Below are 22,557 nucleotides of genomic sequence, written 5' to 3' on the forward strand. Positions count from 1 at the left end.
TGTGAGCAGTTGGTCATCCATCATAGCAGAAAAACCATTTGATCTCCCACTGCTCTAGCAAACTAGATAAAGAGGCAGTAGCATCACATCTCAATAAAGAACTTGAAACATTTAGTTCAGGACAAGAGCATGTAGGAGGATTGTGGCTCAGGGTTAGAATAGTAGTTCACCATGCACTTGACAGGTAAGTACATACTAGAACAATTCATAATGGGAGGGATCCTCCATGGTATACAGTCACTTGTAAAGAAACTTCCAAAGAAACAGAGACTACTGCATAATAAACAAAATCATAGGGCTACAGAGAGGAAGACACTGAATGACACATGTTTGGCTGTTGAGAGAGCAATGTGTGTAGCCTTCAACAGCCCCCCATAGTGTAATGTTATTGAAGGATCTCATTCAAAACCCAGAGAAAGTATGGTCATATATAAAGACTGTTAGTAATGCAAAAGTAAGTGTCCAGACACTCATGGACACGAAAGGGACTGAAATTTTGGGTATCAAAGAAAAAGCAGAATCACTGAACTCAGTTAACAAATGCTCCTTCACAAATGAAAATAAAGTGGTTTTGCCTCCATTTAATTCTTGCTTCACTACAGAGATGAGTCATGTAGATTTTAGTGGTACTGAGAAACAGCTGAAATCCATCAAATTGAGAAAAATTCCATGGCCCGATAGTACCCCTATCAAATTCAATACCAAATACCTGGCTATCTTAGCCCCTCTATTGACTATTACCTACTGTATATTCCCCAAACAAAAAACTGTTCCCAGCAGTAGGAGGAAAGCTCAGGCTACAGCCATCTACAGGGAAGGTAGCAGAAGTGATCCACAAAATTACTGTCCAATATCCTTGACATTCATTTGTTGCTGAATCTTAGAACATATTCTGAGCTCAAACACAATAAGGCATCTCAAACACAATGACCTCCTCTATGCCAGTTAGCACAGATTCCAAAAATATTGACCATGGGAATCCCAACTCCCACTTTTCAGACATGACCTCAGGGTATCAAGCAATGTGTGTGTGAGTCATCAACAAATGTAGGAGGCATTTCAGGTGTGCCTTAGGGAAGTGTGTTGGAACCCTTACTGTTTATGTTGTACACTAATAACCTCACATATGATTTTAATATAATCTCAGACTTTTTACAGGATGTATAAGGATTGGCAACTTGCTTTAAACGTTCGAAAATGTAAAATTATGGTCTTTTCAAACTGAAACGAGTCACAGCTGGATTGCTGAAGTAATACAAATACCTTGGTGTAACACTTTGTAAGAATATGAAATAGAAATAGGCTCAGTTGTTGGTATGGCAAGTGGCAGACTTCAGTTTACTGGTAGAATGCTAGAGATATGCAATTAGTCTGCAAAGGTCAGTTGGTTGGTTCGTTGGTTTGGGGGGAGGAGACCAGACAGCAAGGTCATAAGTCTCATCATACTAGGGAATGATTGGGAAGGAAGTTGGTCATGCCCTTTCAATGGAAGGCAATTTACCTGAAGTGATTTAGGGAAATCATGAGAAACTTAAATCAGGATGTCCGGACATGAGATTGAACTGTCATCATCCTGAATGCGAGTCCAATGTCCCAACCACCACACCACCTCACTTGGTAGTCTACAAAGGAGACTGCTTACAAATCACTCGGGCAATCCATCCAAGAATATAAGTGTGTGGGGCCCATACCAAATCGGATTTACGGGGGATATTGAACACATACAGAAAAGGGCGCCACAAATGGTCACAGATTTGTCTGATCCAGGCAGAGTGTCACAGAGGTGATGAATAAACTGAACTTGCAGACATCTGAAGATAGACACAAAATGTCCCCAAAAAGCCTACGTATGGCTTTAAATGACGAGTCTAGGAATATTCTACAAGATCCTACATATCATCCAGTAGGCGTTTTGAGGACAAGATTACATTAAGTGCAGCATGCACATAGATGTTTAAACAATCGCTTTTCACATGCTCCATAACATGAATGTAACAGAAAGAGGCCCTAATAATTGTACAATGGGAAGTACTTAGTACCATACACTTCCCAGTGGTTTGCAGAGTATGGATTTAGATGTACATGTAGAACAGTATCCTCTTTGAGGAGATCAAGCTTGATAACAGTCTGGTTCATTTCAAAGTCATACAGCTCTCTGCTGTATCTCCAACAACATAATAGTGGGCACTGTAAAAGAAATCACACACAATATTAAGCTCAGCTGGCATGAAATTGAATCATTACCACATACTGTGGATCTGGTCTACATGTTTACAGCTATAAATATTTTTACACTGATGACTCTACATTCCTGTATAGTCTTTCTGCTTCATTCTATTTTTTTTTTCACTAAATCTCTTAATCAAGCTAATTTAGAGTAAATTACATGCTGCACCAGTCTAAATGTTGTATTAATAAGCAAGGCACTCGAGTCAAGGTTACATGTTTAAAAGCCAACTTCTTTCTATGCAATCAAAGGGCAGATTTACAAAGTTGATACACAGAATTAGACACAACTGCCATGTTGGGGGAGAGGGAGAGGGGTAGGGATAGGGAGGGGGAGGGGCAGGGGGAGAGGTTAAGACGAGACAAATGTTTGGGACATTATCAGACTAAGTACTGGTCTTTTGCAAGATAGCCAAATGCAGAAAGGGCAAAACAAACAATAGCAGTGTATTTCGTTGTGATAAGATGGTGAGTAATTGTAAAATAGGACAATTGTGGTGACAATGGGCTTTTTAAGTTTTCACTGAGTGAAGAGCATACAGTGGGTGCCTCAATTTGAGGATAACCACCATCAACAGAGTCAAATGCCATGGATGAGAATGTGCTGCTGACAGGGTATGCTGTTGACCATTCTAACAGTACACATAACTGGAGAAAGCCCACTATCTCTGTAGGAACCTTCATGGCTCTAAATATCTTTCCCTTAACCAAAAACTCCAACACTAGACATCATCAGACCTTCAGTACTATATGCCTCAGAATGCCTGAACAGGGCCAACTCAGGAAACCAAAATTAAATTATAGAAAGAATAAGTGAAAAATCTGGGCCTCATCAAAGAACAGAAGTAAGAAATAGAAGTAATCCACAGAATTATAAATCCATATCAGTGACATCAATTTGCTGCAGGAATTTGGAACATATGCTTTGTTCGAACATTATGAAATATCTAAAAGAAAATTATCTATTGACAAATAACCGACACGGATTCAGAAAATACTGTTCTTGTGAAAAACAACTAACTGTTTATTCACAGTAAGTAATGAGTGCTATCAACAGGAGATATCAAATGAATTCCATACTTCTAGATTTCCTGTAGGCTTTTTACACCATTTTTCACAAGTGTCTTTTAATCAAACTGCATGCCTATGGAGTATTGTCTCAGTTGTGTGATGGGATTCATGATTTCCTGTCAGAAAGATCTGATATTTGGGGTTCCCCAAGGAAGTGTTATAGACTTTCTGCTGTTCTCAATCTACACAAATGATTTAGGAGGCCACCTGAGCAGCCCTCCTGATTGTTTGCAAGTGATGCTGTCATTTACCATCTAGTAAACTCATCAGGAGGTCAATAAGAATCAATACCCCAGCCTTGTTACAAATTTTCATTCATTGCTTCCGTCTGCATATATACATCATAGATGTTTGAAACTTGAAAAGGTCTCTGGAACTCTACAGTTTCATTTGATTTGCAAAAATATTTGCATAGAAAAGTGGTAATTTAACCTAAGAATAAAAAGTGTGAGGTCCTTTGCCGGCCGCGGTGGTCTAGCGGTTCTAGGCGCTCAGTCCGGGACCGCGCGACTGCTATGGTCGCAGGTTCGAATCTCGCCTCGGGCATGGATGTGTGTGATGTCCTTAGGTTAGTTAGGTTTAAGTAGTTCTGAGTTCTAGGGGACTGATGAACACAGATGTTAAGTCCCATGGTGCTTAGAGCCATTTGAACCATTTTTTTGTGAGGTCCTCCATATGAGTACTAAAAAAATTCAATCAGATTTCAGTTACATGATAAATCACACAAATTTAAATGTTGTCATCTCAATTAAACACTCATGAAATAAAATTATGAACAACTTAAATTGGAATTATCAGCCAGAAAATGTTGTGAAGTAGGTGAACCAAAAACTGCATTTTATTGGCAGAACACTTAGAAGATACAGCAAATTTACTAAAGTGACTGCCTATGCCAAACTTGTCCATCCTCTTCTGGAGTACTGCTGCACTGATATGGGATTCTTGATGCAGGACATCAAAAAAGTTCAAAGGAGGGCAACTTGTTTTGTATTATCACAAAATGCGGAAGAGAGTGTCATTGCTTCTGATAAGCAAGTTGGCATAGCAAAAAAAAAAGTTTCCATGGGAGGTTAATTTTTTTCCCATGAGGTATTGAGACTGGAATTGTTGAGAAACAGTCTGAAAGCAGTTCTATGAACTCTCTGCCAAGCACTTAAGTGTGAATTGGAGATTAGAAATGCAGGTATAGACCAACAAGTAGAGTACATTACAACAACAACGATAAACACGCTGCAAATCTTGTGTAGTCAGCTAGACAAGATTGGCAACTGGAGACTCACGTCAACAATCTTCGGCACTTTATATAGAAGGAAAGTGACTTACATCAAGTTGACTGGTTAGTTTTAATTTAATTTAATCGTTTGGCTACAGCCCCCCCATCGGGCAGACCATTAGCCGGGTGCCGGTCTTTCAATTTGACGCCACTTTGGCGACCTGAAGTCGATGAGGATGATAGGATGATGATGAGGACAGCACAACACCCAGTCCCTGGGCGGAGAAAATTCCCCAACCCAGCTGGGAATTGAACCCAGGCCCGGGGGATTGACAATCCATCACGCTGACCATTCAGCTACCGGTGGCAGACGACTGGTTAGTAAAGACACTGAACAGTTACAAGTTGACTTTAATGACACTCATCTTGGGGATTAGCGCATAATGCTTATCACAACAACAGATTCTCTCCAGTCACTAACAGCAGTAAAAGTGTATCTGGAAAACAGAGAAAACTGTGCTCAGGAACAGAAAAACATTCGTAACACCAGGATAGAAGAGTAATAGGCTAAGGGGAAAGTTTGCCGGTATTCAAGCTTAAATCAAAACAACAAAAAACAACAACAGCAATAATAATAATAACAATAAAGATTTTATTGAATACTAGGTAACACTTTGACCAAAAATAAACATAAAATATATTAACATAACAAAAATAAATAGCAAACTCATTCATGAACGTTGATTGTAATATCTTGCAGGCACATAGAGAAACTCACAGAAGGAAAACTTGGAATATTCATTTCAGGCATAATATTTTGCAAAGAAATATAGTAAATAAATACTTTAAAAATACCAATAAAATTTTTTTCACTTATCTCTTCTAAAAGGTACTTTGAAAAAAAAAAGGCTCTTTTAAAGCTGCAGAATGTTACATCTGACTCAGATTTGCTTATAAATTCTCCTTTAAATTAATGTAACAAAGCTGACATTCTGCAACTTTTGTGGCATATTAGATCAAAAAACATATGAAACTTTAATTTGTGACCATTATTTTTTAGACTCATCTGTTTCTCATGTATAAATTGCTAGAGCCAAACTAGGGTAAATGGAATAAGCATGGAGGAGGAGGAGGAGGAGGAGGAGGAGGAGGAGGAGGAGGAGATATAGGTGCTGGAGAGAGTAGGAGGGGAAACAATAATTATGAATATTGATCTGAAGCCTGGCAATCAGAGAATTCCTATCTGTGGGTATTGTTTTTGAAAATGAAGGAAGCTGTTGTTCAAAAAATCTGGCAATCAACTTTGTTTAGTTTTACCACTGAGCCTGCTACCGTTGCTATAATTTCTATGTCATCATTGACATTATTGACTTCTGGAAATATCCATACTATTTACCTGTTGTAACCCAAACAATCATTAACCCTTCTTTTCTTCTTATTTAGTTGAGATTTATTTTTCACTGACAAATATTATTCCAGCTGTGAAATACTGGAATGGTGAATTACTCTTAGCTAGTCTGCTATCAATAGTTGAACTGTCAGCTTCTTTGCTGACTAACTCAAGTTCATTAGCTGTCACTGCATTCCTCACTTGGACTCTTCAGCAGAATATGAACAGATGAAAGAAGCTCATAAATTTGTTTTAAATTCACATATCACATGTTTAGCTAATAACAGCTAAAAATCAAATAGAAATAATTTTATCATTGTTAAGGATTAGTACCACATATTATAACAATACCCCAGTAAAATACGATTTCTTCATGAAACAAATGATGCCATATGTGGCAGTGTATACAATGCTTGACATCGCAGTTGGAAAACCAATCATTATGCATGTGGAAATATGTGTGGATTTTGCTCAAGTTGACAAACTTTGTAGCACGTTCTTTGTCATTTTGTAAATTCTTCATGGTCTAAGTACTTTCCATTAATAAATCTTTACAGTCTTATACTTCTCTCTCCTGTTTCTGTAAGATGAACTCATTCTTTACTGTTTCTGTATGATGTACTCATTCTTTGCTGTTTTTCGTTTGCAGGTACCAGGTGCTACCAGCAGATGGATTGCAGTCTCTTTCACAAAGCCAATTTCTGTCTGTTGCACTTTACTTGCATAATATTTTAAAAACATTTTTATGCTGATCACTTTTGTAAGTTCTTGGCAGAAATAATACAGCAGCTACTCTTTGCCTCATTCATGAGATAATGCATAATTAAAAAATATTCCATTCCTTGATAAAACTATTCCTGTAGGAAATTATCTTTGTGTCTCATTCACACAACTAATTACCTCAATAGTAGCATGATAGCAAAGCAAACACTTTCTCTCCAGCACTGAAGACTCTCGCTAAGTCTTTAACCCAAGTTTATTAACAGCTACTTTTACTGTTTTGTTAATTTGCTCCACGTCAAATATAACACCAAATGTAGGGCGACCATGAGCACACATGAAGGGCTGGTCACACTTTGCAAGATTTTTAATTAAAGTTTTACATTCCTCAAGTGCCAACTCTTCGCCAAACTTGATTGCACCTGTAACACATTATGAATTAAATGTTGCTTATCTTGAAATCAAGTTGTTTGCAATTTATTACATTACACAATTAATTCTGGCACAAAATAAAAAGACTATAACTAAGAAATTACATCTACCATTGTGTATTTGAGAGAGCAGTATTGAAATTATTGCTTGGATCTCACAGATAATAAATGCATCTACACAAAAATAAACTATGTATTAAAATCTCAGGTGTGCTGCACAATTATGGAATGAATGTGAACAAGAGAGCAGCAGCACTACTGGTGACATCCATAAGATCTGTGCAAAATACAGCATGTCTGAGTTCAGTAAGTGACCCAATTATCTGCTGTTGGTGAGGGAAACATTCATTGGTGAATCTGGACTGACTACTTATTTATTTATTTATTCATTCACTCACACATCTCATTCCATCAACTGAATCATGAAGGAGAACCTTCAGGAATATGGAATGAACTAAATTACACATTAACAGGCAAAAATAACCATTTACAGCTATTTCTGTAATGTATAGTAACAACAAACTATAACTAATGCTAATCAACTAATACTTATAATTATGGAAATTACTTCTACAGTACTTTGTACGCACACATTTATATTAGGAGGAAAGCAACTACTTTGAAAAAAGTCACTACTCCTCCTTTTACAAGGTGCATTCCATAAGTAATGTGACCAAATTCATAAGACATCATTTATTGAATATATTCACACAAATAATCAAATATTTTCAAAATAGCACCCTCTTGTGTCAATACACTTCTGGAGGCGGTGTTTCCATGCCGGGAAGGCATCCTGGAATGACTTTTCTGGAATGCCCTTTAGAGCTGATGTAACATGCGCCTGGATTCTTTTAATCATGTCCCAATGTTTTCGTTTCATGGCTCTTTTAACCAAGGAAACAAAAAAAAAAAAAGAAAAATGTCAGCGGGGGCCAGGTCAGGACTGTAGATAGACAAGGGAACCAATGGGGTCTTGGTGCTGGATAGGATGTCGTTGACAATGAAGGCGCTGTGACTCGGCACATTGTCATGGTGAACTTTCCACATGTCCTTGATGTCTCTTCGGCAGCGAAAGGCCCTCCTTTTCAGTCTTTTGAGAAATTCCAAGTAGGAAGCTGAGTTCACTGTAGTCCCAGTAGGAATGAAATCGTGGGGGACAATGCCTCTGACATCAAAGAAGACAATGAGTATGGTTTTGATCCTGGACTTGCTCATACATGCCTTCTTGGGGTGGGGCGACAGTGATGTGTGCCACTCTGAACTCTGCCTTTTTGTCGTTCTCAAAAATCCATGACTCATTACCAGTGATAACTAATTTTAAAAAAATGAGGATCATTTTCACACATTTCCAACATTTCTCGGCACCGAAGCACTTGCATGTGCCTGTTTTTCGCTCAACACTTTTGGGACAAGTTTGGCACGCACCTTTCTCATGTTCAAATCTTTGGTCACAATGCAGAAAACTGTAGTTTTTGACATGTTTAGAGTTTGTGCTATCAATTGAAGACTCAGCTGTCTGTCAGAGTTCAAACAATCGTGCACACGCATCACATTTTTGTTGGCTCGTGCGGTTGATGGCTGTCCACTGCAAGGTTCGTCGGTGATCTCCTCTCGGCCCTCCATGAATGACTTGTGCCATCAGAAAACTTGTGATTTGGACAAGCAATCATTCCTAAAGGCATGCTGAAGTAATGGAAACGTTTCGGTGGCAGACTTCCCAAGTTTAACGCAAAATTTGATAGAGTACTGTTGCTCTACAGATCCATTGTGCCGCATTACATAAACTCAAAATGGGGTTGACAGAAATTCATGTCCTGACTCTCTGGCAGCTCACAGCCAAATGAAACAAAGAACGTTTTGAAGTTAACACCCCCCTCCACTTAGCCCAGCCAGTTACAACACGTTGTGGTGCATATCTTCACTTTGCTCCCAAGAAGGATGGTTCCTGGCACCTGTTTAATGGTTACCTAAACTGAATGCCCAGACTATTCCCGACTGCTATCGCATTCCACTGCAACACACTTACAACAGTGTCATATTGGGAGCAACTATCTTATTGCAAATGCATTTATGACATTTGGCCTTCCCAACACAAACCTGGCAGCGATTTTTAGACGGTGTATTCTGGAGCACATTGGGATGTTTTATTTGTCCGGATAATATACTCATCTACAGAAAGCTGGGATGACTGTCATCATAGTAAAATTTGTCTTTTGGACAGGCAAGCAAGGAACTTCTCAGATGCTCAATCTCTGCTGCTCACTCACACCCCCACCCTGAGAAGTTACAGGCAATTACAGACTTTCCATATCCTACCACCTTGAATGGCCTCCTGTGTTTCATCAGCATGGTCAACTTTTCTGTTGGTACCCCCACCCAAGAGCCCCTCACCATCACACTTTGTGGTGATAAAAAACAAGATAACAAACTGGTTACTTGGACAGAGGCCATGATTGAGAGCTGTGAGGAAACAGTCACTGAAGATATGAGGCCCAAGGGATTTTGGAAAGACAAAGTATGCTGGTGATGAGCAGCTCTTGAACCTTGTTCTATAGGATTAAAGGGCATATCAGGGGAAGGTGGTGGGCAGGAAACCAATGTCATGCATAGAGTTATGGTAATTGCTTGGGAGGGGGAATTCTATTCTGCAAGGAGCTCAGTGTATGGGCATGAAATCATCAGCTGTTTCGTGGTGAAACACATGGTGGAACAGGAGCTGTAGTGGATGGACTGGCCAGACATGGTGTTGATTAAATGACACTTCACTACATCAGCCAGTACGGAGAAATGGCTGAGAAAATCGACACCCAGAATGGGGTAAATGACATCCATGACCAAGGAGGTCCTTGGGAGTATGCAGTGAAATCCTAAGACAAGCAAGTTGGTATGTACCCCGTTAAGTACTGATAGCTGAGATGTTGAAGCCAGTGATGATGAGAGGAGAGGCAGAGCTGGGATTCTGGAGTAGTTTGTGGGGAAATATAGATAGGTCACAACTAGAGATAGGGGATCCGTTCCTGAACTGATCCATAGAGTTGAATCTTTCAAAGGAGTGAACAATCAGTGATTCAGAAAAAAGAAAGGTAGCTCCAAATGTTTCTTACAGCAGAGAGAGAGAGAGAGAGAGAGAGAGAGAGAGAGAGAGAGAGAGAGAGAGTCGGAGCAGATCAGCAGGACCTCTGCTGGTCAGAGCACACTGCACGCCACACAACACAGCCAGCGCCGGCCTCTGCCCTGCTATTGCCTTGGCTGCCTGCTTTGTGCAGTGCCCCATTGGATTTTGTGTTTCACATATATTGTGCAGTCTCTGTGCTTCCTCTGCCACGTGCAGTGTCTGGCGCACCTTAGCTTAGCATCGCACTCCATCGGCAACCGTTTCAGTCACACGTCCTGCCCTCTGGGCAGTTGATGCAAGCAACAGAACAGAGAGCCTCCTAGCGGAGAACATAAGAACTACTTGCAACTACCTGCTTGCAAGAGAATGGATGATTTGTCTCGGAGCAGGTGACTGGTGGCCGTTCACCACTCCCCCCACCCTCGGAACTCGCCCGCTCAACGCTCACCCCACCGTTCTCGACTCTAGCCAGAGCAACCTTGGAGCGAAGCAACTCAGGTGTCACTCGGGTCTCTGCGGTCTTAGCTCATGCAGTAATACAGCTCGCGGCTTGGCCTGCTTGACTCAGAGCCTCTGCATCAGAGTTCATCTCTACTGGATATTGTTCTTCGTAGCAATACCGGTATGTATATTACATAATTATGTTATGTATACATCATTTGTTCTTATTTTATTTTTATTTGTTTAAACTGATCAGATTAGGTTCCTGACGACTCCTCTTACTATAGGTTTTTTTATTATGGACACTCGAATTTACGCTTTAATTACAAGCGAACCGATAAACGTATCACAAAATGCGATACACCAATATTTTCCTTGTTTTATTCTGCGTAAGGCTATATGCAGCACTTTGCTCTTACAGTCAAATTAATATATATTTTTTTCTTATTGTAGTACGGATTTTGTGATTTTAGATGTCTTAGGAAGGAAATATTCACTTTAAAAATATATAGCTTGCAATGTATTTGTACGGGGTTAATGAATTTTAATAAATTATAGCCAAATATATTGTTAATGTAAATCTCAAGTTACAACATTTTCCGATCACGATAGTGCAAAATAAATCAATAATCAAAAACTTTGTCATATTGTAGAAATTTCAATAAACAATACAAAATTCTTACTCATTATCTGTGTTACTTCAAATAGGATCAAATAAGATCAAAATACAGGTATAGTACTGGAATAAACCAAGTTTAAAGGGCAATGTGCCTTCCATTTATTTTCTATTGTGAATGAGTGATGAGTCATGAAAAAGAGCTAGTTCATTTCAGGGAGTGAACAGTTCTGATCCGATCTCTGAAAAGAACAGTTTTGCCCATCTCTAGTCAGAACCTGTGAAAATGAAGTAGTGAACAAGGAACTGGCATCATTCAAATCACAGACGAATATGCACTGTGATGTAATACAGCAACCTGGCGTGCCTTTTGCTAGTGCTTGACGATGTTCGGGGCCCAGGAGTATTTACCATTTGTGGCATTCTTGTTGAGCCTCTGGTGCTACCAGCAAGCTACAGGAAGTTTCTGATGGTCATTGGAGAGCAGCTAGAACTGCACCAGCAGGGGAAGCTAATTTTGCCTATGCCACTGTGGTGCAGGTGGAGCAGTCAGTGTCTGGCAGTGGGGGGGTGAGGTGTATGCAGGCGTCACTTGTGGTAAGTGCTGCCACTGTGGAGCTCAAGTATGATTGGATTGAGGAGTTCCTAGATAACAGAACGCAGCATGTCATTCTCAATGGAGAGAAGTCTTCCGAAGTAAGAGTGATTTCAGGAGTGCCGCAGGGGAGTGTCATAGGACCGTTGCTATTCACAATATACATAAATGACCTGGTGGATGACATCGGAAGTTCACTGAGGCTTTTTGCAGATGATGCTGTGGTGTATCGAGAGGTTGCAACAATGGAAAATTGTACTGAAATGCAGGAGGATCTGCAGCGAATTGACGCATGGTGCACGGAATGGCAATTGAATCTCAATGTAGACAAGTGTAATGTGATGCGAATACACAGAAAGATAGGTCCCTTATCATTTAGCTACAAAATAGCAGGTCAGCAACTGGAAGCAGTTAATTCCATAAATTATCTGGGAGTACTCATTAGGAGTGATTTAAAATGGAATGATCATATAAAGTTGATCGTCGGTAAAGCAGATGCCAGACTGAGATTCATTGGAAGAATCCTAAGGAAATGCAATCCGACAACAAAGGAAGTAGGTTACAGTACGTTTGTTCGCCCAATGCTTGAACACTGCTCAGCAGTGTGGGATCCGCACCAGGTAGGGTTGATAGAAGAGATAGAGAAGATCCAACGGAGAGCAGCGCGCTTCGTTACAGGATCATTTAGTAATTGTGAAAGCATTACGGAGATGATAGATAAACTCCAGTGGAAGACTCTGCAGGAGAGACGCTCTGTAGCTCGGTATGGGCTTTTGTTAAAGTTTCGAGAACATACTTTCACCGAAGAGTCAAGCAGTATATTGCTCCCTCCTACGTATATCTCGCGAAGAGACCATGAGGATAAAATCAGAGAGATTCGAACCCACACAGAAGCATACCGACAATCCTTCTTTCCACGTACAATACGAGACTGGAATAGAAGGGAGAACCGATAGAGGTACTCAGGGTACCCTCCGCCACACACCGTCAGGTGGCTTGCGGAGTATGGATGTAGATGTAGATGTAGATTACAAGATTTGTATAAAAAGTAATGAGACTGAGCCTGTGAATCTAAATTTACTGTAGATATAGCTGCAACCACTTAGACTCTTCAATGTATGACTCTTGATAGTCAACAATTCCCTGCATGTGAGATTTCCACACTTCAAATGCTGCCACAAAAGCTTAGTCCGGGATGGCCTTCAAAGCCTCTTCCAGGGTCCCATGATGGTGTCCTTCCAAGGAAGTTTTTAGTTTGGGGAACAAAAAAAAAAGTCTGGTGGTGTCACATCGGGACTGTAGGGGGTCTGGGGAATCTTTGGAATCCCTTTCTTGGCCAGGTAGCTGGCCACCATGGAGCAGGTATGACTCGGCGCGTAGTCATGATGCGGCTTCCAATAATCAGCAAGGATGGACCCTGGTTTACAGTCACTTGAGCACTTCACAATAAAAAGCACCATTGTCAGTTTGGCATGGGGCACAAACGCATGATGAACCATTCCCCTGATGTCGTAAAACACAATCAGCATGGCTTTCACCTACAATTTGTACATGTGAGCCTTTTTTTGATGTGGGGATGTTGCGGTGTGCCATTTGGCACTGATGCGCTTTGTCTCCAGGTTATACTGAAATACACAGGTTTCATCTCAGTGATAATGTTGTCTAAAAATCCTGGATCAGCTTCAAGGCTCTGGATATCACCTTGGCAGGCGTCCACATATGCTTGCTTTTGAACATCTGACAAATCTTTGGGACCATCTCGGCACAGATCTTCCTCATCATCAATCAAGCCCGAGGTCGTCTGCTATCACCCTGACACTCATCCTATGGTCAGTGTTCAATAAAACATGCACAAGGTCGATGTTTTTGTCAGTTTTGCTGGTTGATGGGCATCCGGAGTGGTCCTCGTCCTCAAAACTGTACCGACCCTCTTTAAAGCTCTTGACCCACCTGAAAACCTGGGCTTTTTATAGGAAATCATCACCATAGGCTTGCCGACACATATCCAACATTTCTCTACCCAATTTTCCTAGTTTCACACAAAACTTGATGGTGTAATGTTGCTCGATCATTTGCTGCATGTTGCGCCACGACTGACAACTTTGCGACGTGTCCACTCAATGCACAATACTGCCGAGACAAGAGCCCGCAGGTGACTAACATGCCACGCATTTTCAGCCGACAACCCCCACCACCACCAATCCCCCTCCTCCTGGGCAAGAGCGCACTGTAAAGTACAGTCACATCAGCAAAAAATCAGTCTCATTACTTTTTATACAAACCCTGTAGAATCTGGCAGCGGTTGGTGACCTGCATGCTGGGTGGTGGATCATTAGTTGTAAGGGGTGCGAGTGTTGTGATGTGCACACACGCTTGGAGTGGTGCTGAGGCAGTGGGTACGTAGCCATCATGCTGGCAGCTACCAACAGAACACATCACAGCCATGACAGGGAAGTAATACAGAATCACAAACAGTTTATTGGCCACGACAGTTGCATCACTGAATAATTAAGGTGGGCATGTGAGGCCAGGGCAACTTGATCTTGTATAGGGGCTGGAAGGCACATAAGCCAACAATTTAGAGGAGAAGACGTGTGGTTCAGTAAGTGCTCAGACGTGATCCAGTGACACAGATGGATGGATGTTGCTGTGCTGTTCAGATGATAACACATTGTAAATCTAAAGGCACAAAGCAGGAAATGATGTGCTCTTTTAGGTTAGTGTAGCTGGCTGAAGGGGTCGGTGTGAAATGACATTCCAGATATGGGCAGTGGTGGTCTGGTTGAGGTTACCAGCGACCATCCTGAACTTCATTGCATCGCTCATAATAGAACACTCTGTGTAAACTGCCTCAATTGAAGCAAACTGCAAATAAAGGACAGCAAATGGTTGGCCATGTGTCCAGGAGAAGTTTCAGTAGGGGGGACTGGCACTCAACCTGTGACTCCATTCGTTATCTGAGCCAAGCTGTTTAGTTCTAACAGTTATGTGTGTGTGTGTGTGTGTGTGTGTGTGTGTGTGTGTGTGTGTGTGTGTGTGTGTGTGTGTGTGTGTGTGTGTGTGTGTGTAGGAGGTGGGGGGGGGGGGGGGGGGGGAGATGGTGACGTGTGCACCCTGCTCAGTAAGCAATGGGAGTTGTGCGAGGGGTGGCGATAGCTGAGGGTGGGCCACTGGCGTAAAATAGTGGTGCACTCCGAGGGTGGGGGCACGAGTGGAGGGTAGATGAGGAGGGGTGACAAGTGGAGAGTGGGAGTGTGTGTGGAAAGTATACTGTGCACATAACAGAAACTAACTGTTCTCATGACCATATGGAGTATGTAAAATGAGTAAAGTAAAAATCAGTGTGTTTTGGTAGTAAGATTCACTACTTGTTTTAGAGGGGGTCACCAGCAAAGGGACATCTTAATGTTTCCTCCTTTGCTCTTAAGGACTTGCAGGTTTCTTGCCATGAGTAAATAAAACATAAAATACGTGAGGTGGTTTGCTTTATATTTATTCCTAAAGACCACCTACTACAGCAAAATATAATTAACTTGAATTTTTGGAACTAAGATCAGCCCTTGCTCATTAAAGAATCTCTGAAACAGAGCAAAACAATTCACAGGTTACATTATTTGGTGCAGCAACACCTGGCAACTGAAACAAACAAGCACAGAAGGGGAGACATTACTGCAAGGTATCATTGCAACTATGTTCATATGGATAATATGTACATGCGAGAGAGAGAGAAGAGGGAGTGGATTGGGGGGGGGGGGGAGGGGGGCAAACAGGACAAAGATGGACTCACCTGGCAGTGAAGAGACCTGGCAAAAATAAACTTGCTTCTAGGCATGCTCTTGGTGGTAAAGAGGTATTAGAGTGGCCCAGGGTGAAACATTAAGTCATCTGGTACTTCTGGCACTTACTAGACCTCACTGCACTAAACACACACCCCTGCACTTGCAGATGTTGATATCGGAGGAGGATGAAAGGGGTGTCTGGCATTAGAATTTGCTGAGCCGTGACAAAAATTCTTCAAGGAAATGCAGTTTGAGGACCATGCGCAGGAGACATGTTAGAACCTCTCACGTTAGCCGAACTGTGAAGAAACACAGAAATTGAATATCGGTGTGAAACCCAGCTGTTAATGCATTTCCAGTAAAGCAGGGCAGTTAATGACATGACTAACTTGGCGTTGTGCAAGGTGATCTGCCAAAGGCACAGCAAGGAGATGCTGCTTCATTGAAGCAGGAACACAACCGGGACAAGCGACAGTGGGGATGCATGTCTCCCAGAAAGGGTGCCAACCTAAGATTTACCTGTGGCAGTAGTGACACATGAGCCAGCAGAAGCTTCGCAGCCCACTAGTTTCTGACTGGCATGGCACACCATCTGCTGCTCTCAGTGGAGAAGGATGAAGAGTATCACCACATTTCACATTTCTCCATGAGATGCTTTCTGAGCATTGGGTCAAAAGGGGGGTCCCATTGCCATCCCCCTCAGCCTTCCAATCTGACTCCACCCCTCGCACAACGCTCACTCCCATTGCTTACTGAGCGGGGTGCACACGTCACCATCTTCCCCCTCCACCTCCTATACACACACACACACACACACACACACACACACACACACACACACACACACACACACACACACACACAGGTGTTTATCAAGAACATTGTTTACAGAGTAAAGGTTCAAGACCTAGTAATGTGAAACAATGGATCTATGCTGCAGTAGAGGCCATCTCTGTCATGCTTATGGACAATGGTGAGAAGTGGGGTATCATTTTGATATCTGTCAAGCTACAAATGGTGCTCATATTGAACTGTACCGAAACGCATAAAAATGTTTGAACTCCTGCATACGATGTTGGACAAACCAAGTTATGAACCTTAATAGGAAAAAACAAATGTTTTTGTATATCTCTATTCTGGACATCCTGTATTAACTTTAGATTTAAATTAATTTACATCCATAAGTCCAAATAGTCTGATAAAGAGTGGCTAGTAGGATACATTTTTCCTTTGTTTTGAATAAAGAGCTTTATGTGCAAAATTGTTTCTAGAAGGGCTGGTCAGTTTCACTTTTTTCTGTGAGACATAGTTAAGTAGTTGTACTTCACAATCCACTAAAATGAGCTCTGCAACACTCTGCTAGAACATCACACTGATCTGACCACTTTGCCAGAAGATAAAATTCTGTCCACCACCTTCTTGTAACAACTTACAGATATCGAATAGTTGACCTTCTACAGACGAAAGGTCTCTGAACCTCAGGAAAAAAAAGCAGTCAAACTAGTTTTTTCAAATTAATCTCTTTAGTTTCCATTATGCTTAAATTCAGTGCAAAGCCATTCTTTTTTTACCATCACCTCACCCAGCTGTTTATTGATACTCAGCTCTTTTATTAGTCAGTTGCCAAAAATCTGTGCCCTTAGGCTACATGCAACAATAGCTCTCCAAGGTGCTCTTTCCACACAAGACATCTACAAAAGGGACTGTAACTGCTCTTCATATTTGCTCTAAACATTTGGAAAAATCCATCAGCACCTCTGGATCTGGATGATAACCTGTAGAAACTACAGAACTGCTCAAACACTATTGTCCACACACTGTAGAATATAGGGTACCACAGTAACTCACAACTCCACTCTACAGAAACCTTTATTTGACTTCTCTGCGAATGAGAAAAAAAATGAATTACAGGAATTCTTATAGTTTCTGCCCCTATTTCATTTAACTGTGATGCACTATAGGATTCTGTCTCTTGGCAGGGCATTTCATACTATTAGAAACCATTCTGTTGTTTAGAGAAAACTGAATCAGATATCATGTACCAAACAAAAGCAATTCAGGCACACAACACAGGCATGCAAAAATTACATATGTCGTGACTGGCTATAAATAAAGTGAGATAGCTTTTCCTATTCAAAGAGAAATAAAAGTATATTACATACCCAAATTTCAAAGTATGAAGGCCTACCAGTCATTCCAATCATCATTGTCAATGTTTTTCGCTGTGACTGTCAAGAAGCTCTCAAAACAAACATATTCAAGTGTAACAGGTACAAGAGCTAACTGCCAACAGAAACCAAACACAAAGTCTGCAATCTTCTACAACAAATCACCTGTGGCCACAAGTGAAAGCACAGTGTACAAATAATTCAAATATTAGAAAGCCATTTTCAGCATCTTGTGTTATCTCAAAATTCACCGTAGTTCTGTTGTGCTTAACATCTGTTGGGGCTTCAGAGAATTGTATATCAGATCTCACTACAGATTCTCGTCTACTTAACAATGAATGCCACATGGGGCATAGCGCCATTGGCCAGAACACAAGACTAACAGTATCATTTCACACTAGAAAGATGACAACAAACTTTAGGCAGAGTGACCAAGTGTCATAGCAGTACAAATATTTAAACAATGCAGTTTTCATTGCTTGATTTCTAAACACCCTGCATTCATCTTTTTCTACCATACCCTCATCCAACTGGTTATTAATAAAATATGGAAATTCCATTTAGGTACTTATTTTATTCTATATTTTGCCTAACACAACCAATGGGAACCAGTTGTCACCAAGACTTTACAATCATATTCCATGGTTCCATCTGCAATGACTTCAAAGTATAATGTCTATGATGTCTATGCATATTTACATTGTGTGAGCAATACAATACTTTGCCTGAAGGTACAGTTGCTTCATATAACTGCCAATTTCCTACTCACATAATGCGCTATTCTGGGCTGGCAAAAAGTTCAATAATCAGATCAATATGAAGCCCAAAATCTGCCAATAATCTCAAAATATACTTTTTTTTATTAATTTGGCATCATACCTACACAGGTAACCAGTAAGTAAAAGATCAAAACTCAGCCAACACCAATGGTAGACATTTAATAGTAGCCTGCAGAAAACATATCTTCTCTGTACATTGTCCAGCCAATGTACTAATTTTCCACTATGGAAAGTGTAGCCAAATATACTGAGACACGATCATTGTTTGGTTTTAAATGTCTAACAATGCCTGTGTTTGCAAACTACATAAAAGTAGTTCAGGACCAATTTTATGCAAACAACTGTTCTTTTTAATGCCCAAACATGTTTAGCACCTCTATGTCATAACACTTCTGTGGCATCACTAGATGAGCAGGAGATGAGGACACATTTTACACATCATCAGATGAGCAGGCAAATTAGGACATATTTTACAAAAATAACTTTGGGGATGCCAACTTATAAAATAATGTAAAGAAGCTCCCATAAAACCTGACATTCATAAAACAAGAACTAAATAAAACTAACCACTGATGATGGCATAAGGGAGCTGAAACAGGTTTGGCCATTTAAAAGAACAGTTGTTTACATACTATGTATATCTGAACACCCATAATTTTGTATGGAGACAGTGTCATTTCCATGTCCCATAATGAAAATGAGCGCTAACTTGTGTATGTTCTAACTAGTGCAGTTTTAGATAAAGCCAGTGACACCCGCTAAAGCCAGTGACACCCGCAACCATAATTGCTGTCTGCCAATACATATGTCAATCACATCATACAAAGTGACAGGTAACTGATATTAGTCTTTTCCAGCCAGATTTCTTTGAACAGGGATCTTCAATGAAATAGTAACACTTTTAAACTGCCTTTTTCATTTTTACACCTTTGTGATCAACAAAAGATCTGAAACTTCCTGGCAGATTAAAACTGTGTGCCCGACCGAGACTCGAACTCGGGACCTTTGCCTGTGAGTACCGGACGTGAGTCGTGCTTCGGTAGCTCAGTTGGTAGAGCACTTGCCCGCGGAAGGCAAAGGTCCCGAGTTCGAGTCTCGGTCGGGCACACAGTTTTAATCTGCCAGGAAGTTTCATATCAGCGCACACTCCGCTGCAGAGTGAAAATCTCATTCTGGAAATAAAAGATCTGTTGTGATGTGTATGTTGAGATTACTGTCAAGATAAATAGCTACAAAGAAACAGGCTGCATGTCCTATATCTTGCTTCCTTGTGTCTGCAATGGGGGTCCAGTCACTGACTCATAGCTGTTGTTACCACAGTAAGCTCAAATTTCCATATTTTCATCATGTTGCACTCTCCATAACATCCAGATATATGCAGTGAGTGTATCAGTTTTTAGATATTGTCATTATATGTTATTGATCTGATATCTCAATAAAGACTTTCTTCAGTCTTCATGACTGTTGTTTCATTCTTCTGGCTTCTTGCACATATGATCAGTTTTGTTCTTTATTAACAGAGTTTTTAATGACTCCATAAAATCAAGTAAACAGTCTGTGGCAATTTCACTCAACAGTGCACAAAACCATTTTTTCAGATCCTTAACTTACCTCGGCAAGCTTCATAATTTATTATTTCTTGTAGAACACCAGGTATTCCAAAGCAAGTTCCATGTGTCTCAAACAATACTTCTGCATGGTCACTGATCAAACACTTAAGAAATCGTTCTATTGATGAAGATTTTCTAGAATTCTGAAATTGCAGACAAAATAAATTCATTAATATTATAGTAATTTACAGTCTTCTAATCACTAATTTAGTAACACAGACAACCTCCAAAACTTTACAGCAACTTCCTGCTTATAGACGAGAGGTATAGTGGAACTAAAACTATGAGGTGGGTTGGGAGTTATTCCTAGATAGCTCAGACAGGCCATGAAGGCAAGATTCCAGGTTTGGGTCTCATTCTGGCACACATTTTTTATCTGCAAGAAATTTCAAAACAGCACATATTCTGCTGTAGTGTTTAAGATTCATTATGAATAGAGACATTAAAAAAAGCAAACACAGTGCTAAAGAGCAATATTATCCTATTTCTTTGACATTACACACAAATTAACAGATTTACATCATCACAAGCTAAAAGGATGGCTCCAGAAGATCACCAAAAACGTGTTCTTCAATACAAAATAAATTGAGATACTTATCATCTTATTTCAAATAAAAGTTTACATCCAGATTTGGAAAATGCTGAGCATCTAACTGATTTTCCTACTCTAAAAAAAGGATGGAATAGTGATCAGAGGTAACTTTTTTACATTGTTTTTAAAATACTGATAATGTGTTAGAAACTTTTGTATCAAGCTGTAACTACTGTATGAGGGTCACATCTAGTACATTATGCACAAGAGACTCTCTCAACTTGTGACTAATACATACTATGCTTATAAGAGAAAACCACTGCTACAGTCTCAACTAGACATGAAGAAAAGCATCTCACTGATGGTGAGACCATTACAGAAAGATCTTAAGATTAGATTGGAAAAATATATTAAAAACAAAGATTCCAAGACTTACCAAGCGGGAAAGCGCCAGCAGACAGGCACAATGAACAAAACACACAAACACACACACAGAATTACTAGCTTTCGCAACCGATGGTTGCTTCTTCAGGAAGGAGAGGGAAAGACGAAAGGATGTGGGTTTTAAGGGAGAGGGTAAGGAGTCATTCAAATCCCGGGAGCGGAAAGACTTCCCTTAGGGGAAAAAAAGACAGGTGTACACTCGCACACACACTCGCACACACACACACACACACACACACACACACACACACACACACACATATCCATCCGCACATACACAGACACAAGCAGACAAGCAGTGAGGTTTCTCCTTTAAAATAATGGTTTAGTTTCCATGATTTTCAAAAATAACAGTACATAACCAATTCAAAAGCACAAATATTTTCAATAGTGAACAATCATTATACAAGCAAAAACAAATGTTAAGACACCATATGCCAATGTCACAACAGTCCAGCATATGAAATGAAATGTCTTAAGGAAAAAAGTATATTTGAAAAGTTACTGTCATATGAATAAGAACATTGCATTTAAATTGCACATTATTCATTAAACCCCTTGATAAATTGTCTAACAGTTGTTATTGAGCAAAATCCTTTAAAGTTGCCTGTACCACCAATGTTGCACTGCTTCTCTTTTAATGACGTTTGAGAGTTTAAGTGAAATTACTACTTGCTGCTTTCTTACCTGACTTGATCCTTAATTCCCTCTCCTTCTCTGTTGAAGAAGCTTATGATTTATGGTCTCTTTGTCAGCAAGATCATTTGAGATGGAGGACAAGGTTGGATTGGAGAAGGATGGGAAGCAACTATGTGGTGTTCTTTCCAAAGGAACCATCCTGACATTTTATCGAAATCAGTTAAGGAAATGATATAAAACCATGATCTGGATGTCCTGATGGGGGAATGAACTACTGCTGAATGTGAATCTAGAATCTTAATTCTCTATTCAATCAAATCTTTCTGACAAATTAAAACTGTGTGCCAGTAGCTCTCTCCTATCTTCTAAATTTCACACAAACTCTCCTGCATGCCTTGCTGGAATAGCAACCCTGAAATAAAGTATAATGCAGAGAAACAGCTTAGCCACAGCTTGGGAGATCATTTACAGAATGAAATGTACACTCTGCAGCAGAGTGCAAACTGTTTTGAAACTTCCTTGTAGATTAAACCTGAGATACTGGTGGAAGTAAAGTTGTAAGGGCAGGTCATCAGTTGTACCTGGACAGCCCAGTCAATAAGTGCCTTTCCGATAAAATGCATGGTTCTCAGTTCAAGTTTTAATCTGCCAGGAAGTTTCAAAACAGCACAATATTTGCAGCAGAGTGAAAATTTTATTCTGGAAACAACATCCACTACATCCTTTCTTCCAGGTCTACTATTTTATGGCACAGAGGTGAGCTTCTGTAAAGTCTGGAGGGTGGGGGA

The 22,557-nt window shown here is 40.4% G+C and overlaps 1 protein-coding gene and 1 non-coding gene across 8 annotated transcripts in view; one reads left to right on the forward strand and one right to left on the reverse strand.

Moving 5' to 3' along the window:
• Positions 1-2,134: 2,134 nt before the first annotated feature.
• Positions 2,135-22,557, reverse strand: part of LOC126267340 (DNA mismatch repair protein Mlh3-like) — a 127,580-nt gene continuing 107,157 nt past the window's right edge. For 6 of the 7 annotated variants that reach the window (XM_049972459.1, XM_049972455.1, XM_049972456.1 and 3 more), the window contains 2 exons: positions 20,156-20,297; positions 5,143-7,042 (listed from right to left, as the gene is read on the reverse strand). In XM_049972459.1, the coding sequence (XP_049828416.1) occupies positions 6,858-7,042; positions 20,156-20,297 (327 nt within the window). In that variant the 3' untranslated portion in view covers positions 5,143-6,857. Of the gene's footprint in view, positions 2,188-5,142; positions 7,043-20,155; positions 20,298-22,557 lie in introns of those variants that run through there. The other variant, XM_049972460.1, reaches the window with a different exon arrangement.
• Trnap-cgg (transfer RNA proline (anticodon CGG)) lies at positions 19,577-19,651 on the forward strand. The gene has a single exon. It is a non-coding gene; the product is annotated as a tRNA-Pro (tRNA).

This window comes from Schistocerca gregaria, chromosome 4 (assembly GCF_023897955.1).
Source record: "Schistocerca gregaria isolate iqSchGreg1 chromosome 4, iqSchGreg1.2, whole genome shotgun sequence".
NCBI classification, from domain to species: Eukaryota; Metazoa; Arthropoda; class Insecta; order Orthoptera; family Acrididae; genus Schistocerca; species Schistocerca gregaria.